At 40.3% G+C, this 12,072-nt stretch overlaps 1 protein-coding gene across 4 annotated transcripts in view; it reads right to left on the bottom strand.

Annotated features, from left to right (window-relative positions):
• Positions 1-3,521: 3,521 nt before the first annotated feature.
• The window catches only part of TSPAN12 (tetraspanin 12), a 435,306-nt gene continuing 426,755 nt past the window's right edge, over positions 3,522-12,072 (bottom strand). For all 4 annotated transcript variants that reach the window (XM_077264986.1, XM_077264987.1, XM_077264985.1 and 1 more), the window contains one exon: positions 3,522-9,469. In XM_077264986.1, coding sequence (XP_077121101.1) covers positions 9,167-9,469 — 303 coding nt within the window. In that variant the 3' untranslated portion in view covers positions 3,522-9,166. The remainder of the gene's footprint in view (positions 9,470-12,072) is intronic.

Genomic DNA, 12,072 nt, shown 5'->3' with positions numbered 1-12,072 from the left:
TGTACATACAGGAACATAGCTGAACTTACAACTTAGCTCCTTTTTACAAAGTATGATGTTCACACACTCCCTATGCATAGTACAATTCCCCAAAACTCTTTTTCCCTATACACAATATGATGATCCCATAGCCCTTTGACACAAAGTATGATAGCCCCACAGCCCCTCTACATGTAGTTTGATGGACCCATACCCTCTTTACACACTGTGATGGCTCCAAAGCCACTCTTTATGCAGTATGATAGACAAATAGCCCCCATATATGCAGTATTATAGTCATCTATGCACAATATGATGGCCCCATAGCTCCCCTTTACATGTCAGTGTCTGCAGTACGTGTGGTGACAGTTTTCACACGTACTGGAGACACATACACCCATTCAAATGTCAGTGCGTTTTCATGGACCGTATGTCTGTGGGTAAAACAAGTGAGATGTCAATTTCTTAACAGCAGGATGGGAAGCAAAATGTCCCGCACACATGCACACTGATTACACATGGATGACATCCATGTGGTGTCAAAATTGTGACACATACCAGCGCCTGGGAAAAGCGGTACAGTTCGCGCTGCTTACAGGCATCGGGTGCTGAAGGCAGCTCTCATCATTGTTGCCTTGTCTCCTCGAGATCAAAGCGACCAGGCAACAATTATGTAAGCTGTATTCAGCATCCGCGGTGCACATTGTGTATAAATAAAAAAAAAAATGGCATGGGGTCCCCAGTAATTTTCATAACCAGTAGATGGAAAGCTGACAGCTGGGGGCTGATGTCAATAATCTGGGAAAGGGGCCAATAGCCCTAAAGGTTCCCAAGCTATTAATAACAGTTCACAGCTGTTTGGTTAGCCTTTACTGGTTAGTTTACGGGGGACACTAGAAAAATATTAAAGTAGGGTCTCCCTATAATTACTAATCAGCAAAGGCTAAACCGACAGCTGTGGGCTGTAAAATAAAAAATAATAAAACACCATATTCCTCACCTGTCCGCTGATAATCCATATATGCATAATAAGGTCCCCATAGCCCCTACACCTATATGCAGTATAACCCCATAGCTCACCTATATGCAGTGAAGTGCCCCACAGCTTGCTTCCTATACACAGTATGTCTCCATAGTCCCCCATAAACAGTATGATTGCGTCATAGCCCCCCTTTACATATGATGGTCCCATCCTCCCTATTTGCAATATTTGTCCCCTATCCCCTGCCTATGTGCAATATGATAGACAGATAACACCCCTAAATACAGTATGATGCACCTATTGACAACCTATATGCAGTATGATGGCATAGTCCGTGATCCCATAGCCCAGCTATATACAGCATTATGACTGCAGTCCCTATACTCAGCATAATAGCCCACAAAGCCTCCCTTTACACAATAGAATGCCCCAATAATCCATTGTATACAATATGATGCCTCCACAGCTACTCTTATGCATGGTATGATGTCCCCATAGCCCCTATACACAGTATAATGCCTTATTGGCATTCTGATGGTTCCAGAGCCCCTATAGAGTAAAATTCCACCATAGCCTTATATGCAGTATGATAGCTTCACAGGCCCATTTATGTAGTTTAATGCCCCATAACCCTTCATACATTATGTCAGCATAGTCCTCTATACACATTTTAATGCCCCATAGTCTTCCTATATGCAGCATATGAGACCCATAGTCCCACTTTATGCAGTTTGAATACTCCCATAGCTGCCCTCTACACACTATGATGGCCTTATAGGTAACCTACAGCTATACACAGCATGTTGCCCTCTTATCCACCAATATGCAGTATGATTGCTCAATAGCCCTATTTACACCCAATGACTCAGCCCCCTTTATACAGTGTGATAGACAAATATATGCGGAATGATGGCCCTATAGCACGCTACATGTATGATAGACCGCATAGCTCCCTTTATACAATATGATGGCCTCATAGCACGTCTACATCAAGTATGATGTGCACACAGTAAAATGTCCCGATCTACCTTATTTGCAGCATAATGGCACCATAGCCCCCTTATGTGAAGTATGATGGCCCCATAGCATCACATAAGCAGCATAATTGCCCCATAGCCCCCAATGTGGAGTATGATGATTTCATAGCACACCACCATCACCACATGGAGTGGTTAGGAGTTCAAATTACAGATTTCTATGGTGGGTTCATGAGGGACTATGTTCTTTCCTAGAAGAAATGCTACTAGGGTAAAATATCTATGCAATAAGGCCTCTAGTGAAATATAGAACTTTTTTTGTTAAGGATTTTGTACAAATTGTTTAGTGATGAATACTAACCAACAAATTAGGAGACATTTTATATTATTCCAGTTTATTTTCTTTGTTACTGTATTTCAAGAAATATGTTTTCTTATTGTGCATATTACAAACGAAAATTGAACTTTCACACTCTGATAAGAACACATAACAAATACAAACAATAGTGGTGCCATTATTATATATTTTATGTATTATTGACAGAATAAAAAAATAACATCTTTTATTATAAAAACATCATGGATAAAGATAATTAAACATTTAGAATAAAGTCCTTTTTTGCTACCCTCAATATACATATAAGTATACATACAATGATTCCATGAATGAAACAGATTCTCATGCAATACAGAAATATTTCTAAGAATAGTGTAGTCCAGTAGAACAGTTATACACAGGGGTGTAACTAGCACCCAAGCTCTGCAGCGTAAGGGGGCCCAAAGGTCAGTCTGGCCCATATTAATGGAAAATACTATTAAAGACAGTGATATTAGGAACCTCGTTGTAGATTTTTCTTTGGGCTCACAAGCTTTACGTTATGCCACTGGTTATACATCAGTAAGGCCCTGATCTCGGAACTCAGTCAGACAATAGAGGCTTATACAACTGTAGTTGTATTCAAATCATAGTTCATGATACTTCTACAGTACTTATCCTCCACTTCCCCCAGAGATATCCCTTAGTCATGACTATGAATATATATGCATAGAAAACGTGAGGTTTTATGATCATGATTGATCCTCCTGTTTCTAAATTAATTTCTAATAAAAAGATTAATTTTATGGATGGAAGTGCCTGAAAATCCTTTTACCTTGTCCTTTCTACAATAGCTGAGCTTCACCAGAAGGAAGCGGCACCCATTCGTCAACTTTCCGGTGTACCCTGAACAATATTGGCGTGGTGAGCTTCTTTATTTCTTTTTGCTACAAACTCTCATAACTAATTTTCATATAATTCACCCTAAATAACCCCCTCACCCGGAAAAAAATTATACATATACAGTACAGACCAAAAGTTTGGACACACCTTCTCATTTAAAGATTTTTCTGTATTTTCAGGACTATGAAAATTGTACATTCACACTGAAGGCATCAAAACTATGAATTAACACATGTGGAATTATATAATTAACAAAAAAGTGTGAAACAACTGAAAATATGTCTTATATTCTAGGTTCTTCAAAGTAGCCACCTTTTGCTTTGATGACTGCTTTGCACACTCTTGGCATTCTCTTGATGATGAGCTTCAAGAGGTAGTCACCGGAAATGGTCTTCCAACAATCTTGAAGGAGTTCTCAGAGATGCTTAGCCCTTTGTTGGCCCTTTTGCCTTCACTCTGCGGTGCAGCTCACCCTAAACCATCTCGATTGGTTTCAGGTCTGGTGACTGTGGAGGCCAGGTCATCTGGCGTAGCACGCCATCACTCTCCTTCTTGGTCAAATAGCCCTTACACAGCCTGGAGGTGTGTTTGGGGTCATTGTCCTCTTGAAAAATAAATGATGGTCCAACTAAACACAAACCGGATGGAATAGCATGCCGCTGTAAGATGCTGTGGTAGCCATGCTGGTTCAGTATGCCTTCAATTTTGAATAAATCCCCAACAGTGTCACCAGCAGAGCACCATCACACCATCACACCTCCTCCTCCATGCTTCACGGTGGGAACCTGGCATGTAGAGTCCATCCGTTCACCTTTTCTGCGTCGCACAAAGACTCGGTGGTTGGAACCAAAGATCTCAAATTTGGACTCATCAGACCAAAGCACAGATTTCCACTTGTCTAATGTCCATTCCTTGTGTTCTTTAGCCCAAACAAGTCTCTTCTGCTTGTTGCCTGTCCTTAGCAGTGGTTTCCTAGCAGCTATTTTACCATGAAAGCCTGCTGCACAAAGTCTCCTCTTAACAGTTGTTGTAGAGATGTGTCTGTTGCAAGAACTCTGTGGCATTGACCTGGTCTGTAGTCTGAGCTGCTGTTAACCTGCAATTTCTGAGGTTGGTGATTCGGATAAACTTATCCTCAGAAGCAGAGGTGACTCTTGGTCTTCCTTTCCTGGGGTGGCCCTCATGTGAGCCAGTTTCTTTGTAGCGCTTGATGGTTTTTGCCACTGCACTTGGGGAAACTTTCAAAGTTTGTCCAATTTTTCAGACTGACTGACCTTCATTACTTAAAGTAATGATGGCCACTCGTTTTTCTTTACTTAGCTGCTTTTTTCTTGCCATAATACAAATTCTAACAGTCTATTCAGTAGGACTATCAGCTGTGTATCCACCAGACTTCTGCACACCACAACTGATGGTCTCAACCCCATTTATAAGGCAAGAAATCACACTTATTAAACCTGACAGGGCACACCTGTGAAGTGAAAACCATTTCCGGTGACTACCTCTTGAAGCTCATCAAGAGAATGCCAAGAGTGTGCAAAGCAGTCATCAAAGCAAAAGGTGGCTACTTTCTAGAACCTAGAATATAAGACATATTTTCAGTTGTTTCACACTTTTTTGTTAAGTATATAATTCTACATGTGTTAATTCATAGTTTTGATGCTTTCAGTGTGAATGTACAATTTTCAAAGTCATGAAAACACAGAAAAATCTTTAAATGAGAAGGTGTGTCCAAACTTTTGGTCTGTAAAATATATATATATATATATATATATATATATATATATATATATATAATATCTGGATAACGTAATAAATGAGTTACAATCAAACTAAACCATAGTTCTAAGTTCTATCCTGACCACCAATGGCCATCTATCAGGCACACATCTAACAGAGCGTCGGAAAGTCAATTCTATTTTTACACTTTATTACTGTAACGGCAAACTGTTAACAAGGGGAAAACTAGAAGACTTAATCATTTTAGCTCTTTTTTTTAAAACATTACCTATTAATAATACCCCAAAAGAAAGAAGTTATACAAGATAATTCCCATCTGACAGGAGCAAAATCTAATATTATAGTGGTAGTCATTACACAACAAGTGGGGGAAAAATGCAAAACTGAGCAGGTTATTTAATGGATCCTTGATAAAACAATACTCAAATTGATCATAAAACATTGCGCAAAAAGGTGGCCCAGAGATGTCGCTAGCAGAGGAACAAAGCATGTGTCCTTCAGGTCTACATTAGTAAGTTATCTAAGCTACCATTTAATCATCATTTATCTATACTGTACAATTATTTAGATGGCAACATATTCAAGATTAAAGTGAATATGTCACCAGATTTGACAATGCAGGCTGCAATGGGTCTCGTGCACCTGATGAGACTGGTGTACTTACTTTGAAAATTCATGTTGGAATGGCTTTGTTTCTGATATTAAAATGAGCATTTTATGAGCCCAGCTTAAGGCCTCATTTGACATTCATAAAATATATACATGTTCTACCAGTGATTTTCACGGATAGAACACGTACCCATTAAAGTCCAAGGTGTTACTGCTATGGCCATGTTTTCTTTGTGGACCATGGGTCAGTAAAATAAAAATCATGGAGGCATGCTCCTTTTTCATCCGAGTCATGGATCAAAATTACCCACACAATAACTGGGTCTGTGAAAATCATGGATGGCATCTGAGTGCAATTTAAAAAAATAAAATGGAAAAAAAAATTGCTGATTCAACACTGATGAAAACTTGGATCCAAAGCGCTTTCACGTACGATAAAAATGACGAATGTATGACAAAGGTCTAAGTTGAACTTTTAAATCTGCTCATTTTAACACAAGGGCAGGAAACTTTAAAAAAAATTATTAACCAGCCATTCAGACATGGATTTTCAAAGTAAGTACACAAGCCTCATCAGGTGTAAGATATCTGTTTACGAATATATGCAAATTGTATGGTGAAATCAGGTGACAGGTTCAGTTTAAGGGAGAGGGTACTCTATCACATTAATATAAAGAAATTGTGTTTACTTCACATATTTTTCCAATTTTATATTATATTTAAGGATTAGAAACAATTGAGAGTAACAAACCAAGGGACAGTCAAAATTATTATATTTTTTAACAGAAGAATAAAAAGGTTTAGCCATTGTATCTCTATAACCTGCATACCCGCTAGCTGAAATAATTCCTCGGTGACCTGTCCCTTATTCTCCAGCTCTTACTGTAGTATATATTCATTTTCTATGGCAATTGTATTTGTGAGTACCGGTACGGCGCACTTCAACAATCCATTTGTGAAAATATTTATTTACTCTAGCATTGGAGTTAAAAGGCTTTTCTGGTTTCAGCTGTGTCCCAGGAGCACTTTGATGTAAAAAAACAAACTGCGCTTTACTATGTCCACTGCTCTGTTCACTGGACTGCACTGGGATGTCAGCCGTGTGCAGTCCGATGGACAATGGAGAAATTAAAGGGGTCGTCCACTACTAGAACAACCCCTTAAACTAAATGTCATGCCCCGAAAAAAATAAAAAAACTATACTCCCCTCCCGTGCTGCCTCTGTTCCCTCGGTGCCGGCACTCACTCTCTCCAGGGCTGTGATGCGGTGTTGTGACCCAATCAGCGCTGGCATCACGGTCTCTGCATATTCTCTCTATTGGGATTAAAATGGATTGGTACAAAAAAAAGGATCAAAACAGTTTTCCCGCCATAACTTGCATTTTTATGCGGAAAAGCCAGGTGTGAACATATCGTTGTGGTTTTATTGACTTCTCAGTTGACGCTATATTTGAATGTCTCAGTACCTTATCCATGTGTAATAATCTCCAGGGTCCGAAATATTATGTTTGAGTATCACATATACGGTATGTGTCCCTATGATTACTCTGTCACATGTAACAGAGTTGTCAGCTACATACTATATTCGCCAGTTCTGTTACAGAGTACATGGGGGAGCATTACAAGCTGCGGCTAGGAGGTTCAGACCATCACATCAGCACAGGCTCCCACTTTGGGTCGGGTCACACAAACGTATTAAAAAAAAAATCACTCAGTTTCTTCAGGAAGGTGGGACGCTTTTTCTCACTTATCCATGTGGAGTCTATTTTTTACTCAGCAGCTATTAATCATTCTCAGGACCACTTACAGTTTCCAATGTTACAGAACTGTAACGTATCCGTAAATATCGGATGCTACATTGTGTCTCCATATGGCATCTGATTTTTATAAGCACCCATAGACGAATGGGTGACTCATCTGATTTAAGGAAGAAACTAAAGAATGCTGCGATTTTTTTTCCACACGCAGAGAAAAAAAATCTACACTGTCCCATTGAATAACATTGGTCCGAGTGCTGTCCGTTTTTTCCAGCACTCAGACATAACATACGATCTTTTGAATGACTGCTTATTGTATTATTCTAACTTTCTCCTTAAACTTTTGACCTAAAATTTTTTATAGTCAGTAAGACCATGGATCTTGTGAGGACCACTGACTACGTAGAACAGATCCAGGTATACTCCAGCGAGGGACAATTATTGGACAACACATTTTAGGCCATTGTTATATTACATTTCAACAGTAAGGCGAGAACAAAACAAAGCCGTATTTCGTATTAGCAGGGAACCAGTGTAAAGACTTTCAGAAAGACAAACTACAATATATTGTATAAACACTAAAACTGAATCGCTCAGTAAGAAAAAAACATTAGGATCCATGTTTTATCATAGGAATCTGTCAACAGATTTTTGCTATGGAATCAGGAATCAGATAGTAGCATGTTGTAAGGGAAGAGAGCCTGATTCCAGCAATGTGTCACTTACTGGGCTGCTTGATAGTATACCTGTTTTTCCTTGTGCAGATGTAGCAGTGCTCAAAAGCTGATCTCTGTATAACCGCACCCACACCCCTGATTAGCAGCTTTCTGTGCACACTGTATATTAGCAGCAAGCAGCCAATCAGTGGTGAGGAAGGGGTTACACAGATTAGCCTGACTGCAGCACCTAGTCCAGCAGTGAATCTCCTACTGATAAAACACTGATTGTATGGAATCTACAGCAATCTGTGGAGCATGTGACCAAGCCTGGAATCGGGGTCTCAGCAGTCATATAATAAAATTATCATACAGCTTTTTTCCTTTGTGCATTAAGGTGTTTTACTGGTTTAGAAAACCAGATTTCTGAGTGTAGAGGAGATCCACTTTTCTGATTGTGAACATCTTATTGCTTTCAATAAAAACTGCGCAATGCTTCATTTTTTTTAAAAAGGAATTATACAAAGGGGTGAACCATTCCTTACAAGCCTACCTATACCCTCAGACTACTGATCAATGCCAGCTGCTCTTGTAGCTCGTTAATTTCTATTATTTAGCAATGAATTGGTAGCAATAAATACAATCACCGCTCATAAACTTAACTAGACTGATGGGGAGCTTGAAAGAAATATTCCAGCAAATCTCGCCGTATCTCACAGAAGACGTAGGTATCTCTTTTCAAATCTGTCTGAATTTGTCAGAGCAAAAGATTTGTTTTACCTCCAGGGAAACATTCCCCAGCAAAACTGTCCCTGTGTCAATGGAAGCATGTCCCCCTATCCCTTTTACGCCTTTAATACAGTATATCACATAAATAGCATGTACACAACCATTACGGAAAGGAATCAGATAAGATCCTCATCCCTGAATCCATGAATAAAGGAGCTAGTGATCGATGAATCCACTTTCTGCCAAAGGTCAAACCTGCAGACTCAGCTCTGCACTAATATTTAGCTGGACATACTTGGTTTATTTTCCATCCCTGTCTGCCATTGATCAGACGTTGATTCCGTACAGTCTGTGGTAACAAGAATTAGTTATTACATATGTATAGATATATCCACAATCCAACATGGCTTACTTTCTTGAAAAAAGTACATTAAAAGTCAGATCTGACATACATGGCTTCTTACACAGTGAACTCCTCTATTGTGTCGATCATGTAGGGACACTTATATGGCCGACAATCACAACTCATCCATTTCCAGGTATATGTTAAATCCATTCGCAGTAGTCCTTGGGTCAGAAATCCTTGTGTGGTTGGGTGGTAGCATGTCCGCTGTGTGGCACTTGTGCTGGGCATCTTCATGGCTCAGAGGTAGGATGGGTTCGGTTTTTGGATCCTTCTTATCATAGTACAAAGCCCACAGCAAGGTGATGGTGAGAATCATAGCGAGGATCTGGGTAACCCCGATAGCGATCCCAAGGAATCTTAACACTTGCAGTTGCTTGGTTCCTCTCAGGAAGCCATACATTTTTCTGCTACATCCCTGCAATAAAATTAACACAAACAGTTAATAACAGTAAAATTGCATATTTTAACGCAGACGTGGCAAACTTAGTGATATCACAGCAAAAAGAATATGGGTTCAAAATGGTTAACAATACCAACCTGGCCATAGATGAAGCAGCAGTAAAATAGAAAGATTTTATTGTATGAGAAAGACCCAAAACCCACTTTTATGATGCAAAACAGCTTCTTAGTGTTTTAAAAATAAAAAGTATATTAAAAGACAATTGAGTCGTGTCTTAAATTTTATCTTCCATTTTGCTCTTCCCCAAGTCAGAATTATGGAAGGCAAGGTGTGTGTCCTTTAGCTTTTAGGCCTCTTTCACATTTCCGTCGGTACGGGCCCGTCGCAATGCGTCGGGCCGACGTACCGATGGACGTTGTGAATTTGTTGCACGACGTGAGCAGCGGATGCAGTTTTTCAACGCATCCGCTGCCCATTCTGCAGTCCGGGGAGGAGGGGGCGGAGTTTCGGCAGCGCATGCGCTGTCGAAAATGGCGGACGCGACGTACAAAAAATGTTACATTGAACTTTTTTTGTGACGATGGTCCGCCAAAACACGACGGATCCGTCGCACGACGGATGCGACGTGTGGCCATCCATCGCGATCCGTCGCTAATACAAGTCTATGGGAAAAAACGCACCCTGCAGGCACATTTGCAGGATCCGTTTTTTTCCCAAAACGCCGCATTGCGATGGATCTGTAAAGACGAAAGTGTGAAAGAGGCCTAAGTCTACAACTTAAACTAATATATTGGAAAAAGATAGGAAGAGGTGTCTCTGCAGGACAATCAGTCCAGAAGAAAATTCACTGGTGAACACACGTCAACCATGTCCGTTTCATAGCACAGGCGATGGTTGTGACCAGGAGGGTGACTCGCTTTACTGCAGCCGTAATAAGGTTGTGACTCCTCTTATGTAGCTGGTGTAAATGTGCAAATTATAACCAGATATGATCCCGGAAAAGTATTGGTACATATGCTCAATGCATCCATAGGACATAGTGTAATTTTGCCATGTAGTGAAACGGCATGCACTTGCGCAGCGTCCAACCCACAGCGTCCAGATGTTACAGCATAGTGGATGGGATTTCAAGAAATCCCATGCCCACTATGTGCCCACAGACGCCCGCGGCTCACCCGAGGAGACAGACATGAGGCGCGCCTTTCCAGACCACAGCATGTCAATTTATCTTATGGAGACACGAGTCTCTGCAAGATAAATTTCACCTGTACAATGTATTGGACGCCGAGAATCTGCATGGTTCAATGAGCACATGCAGACTCACCTGTGTTCAATAGCCGGTAGCGCTTTGGACACAGCAGACATGTGATGCGTTCAAAGCGCTGCCAATTACTGACCATGTGTACCTACCCTTATACAGGTGAGCTGACACTTATTTTTGGTATGCATTGGCATTGCTTTTTATTTCATAGCAGACGGGGTTATTCAAGGTGCATAAATAAAAAGTATAGATGCATACCCAATTAGTACAAAAAGGGGAAAATCCTATGTTAGATCCCATTCTAACAAGCCATAAAACTTCCTGCTGTATGCTTCCAATACATGGCTCCCAGAACAGGACAACCTTAATGCACAAGTTCCTCTTCCACCAACTCATGGGTACTGCTATGGGGACGGTATGTGTCCCCTCATATGCCAATATGGTCCTGAGTTGGTGGGAGGATCAATTTGTGTTTAATGAGGATCTTTCATTTTACACTAGTCACATTTTACTTTGGGCACGTTATATAGATGTTTTCATTTTCTGGCGAGGCTTTGATTTTGTCCACATTCTCAACAACAATGAAGCTTACCCATGAGATAAATGCCTGATGTATAAATTTCTTAGATCTTACTCTGGATTTATGAAACTGGCAAAAATAATAGAAAGGAAACCTTAACTAATAGCTTTTTCCATTGGGATAGTTTCCATCTGACTCCCTTAGGCCAGGAGCACACGGTCCAGAAGTAGCAGTGCTTTTGATGTAGCGCATGTTCACTGCACCAAAGCACTGCCATCTACTGAACGCACGTGAATCTGCATGTATTGACTGGACCATGCGGATTCACAGTGTTCAATACACTCTATTGGTCAAATTTCTCTTGTGGAGACTAGCATCTTTGCAGGAGAAATTGATGTGCTACAGTCTGGAAAGATGCACTGCATGTCAGTCTATGCAGGTGAGCCACAGGCATTTGTGGACACATAGTGGACATGGTATTTCTTGAAATCCCATTCACTATGTTGCAACATCTGTCCGCTTCAAATCTGACACTGCATAAGTACAGCAACTCAGGATCGTTTGCACATACCCTTAAAGAAGGGTATCCCAACCGGGCAATATTTAAGAGCAATATGAAATTGCCCAAGGGAAGATGAATTTTTGTAGGAATGTTCCATCCTATATAAACGCTTTAAAGAAAGAGGCTATCCCTGTAAACCTCTTAAAAAGCTTTTTATCATGCTGTTCATATGGAGAGAAAACAGCTTTTGTAAGCAAAAAAACCCTATCAACAAACTAAAGATGAACACTAGATTAGACGTATCGGTACTTTTGATCACGTTGCGTTTGAAGTCA

Source organism: Ranitomeya variabilis, chromosome 5 (assembly GCF_051348905.1).
Source record: "Ranitomeya variabilis isolate aRanVar5 chromosome 5, aRanVar5.hap1, whole genome shotgun sequence".
Lineage (NCBI taxonomy): Eukaryota > Metazoa > Chordata > Amphibia > Anura > Dendrobatidae > Ranitomeya > Ranitomeya variabilis.
Note: the sequence above shows the minus strand (reverse complement) of the source record. Positions and strands in the feature narration are given on the sequence as shown.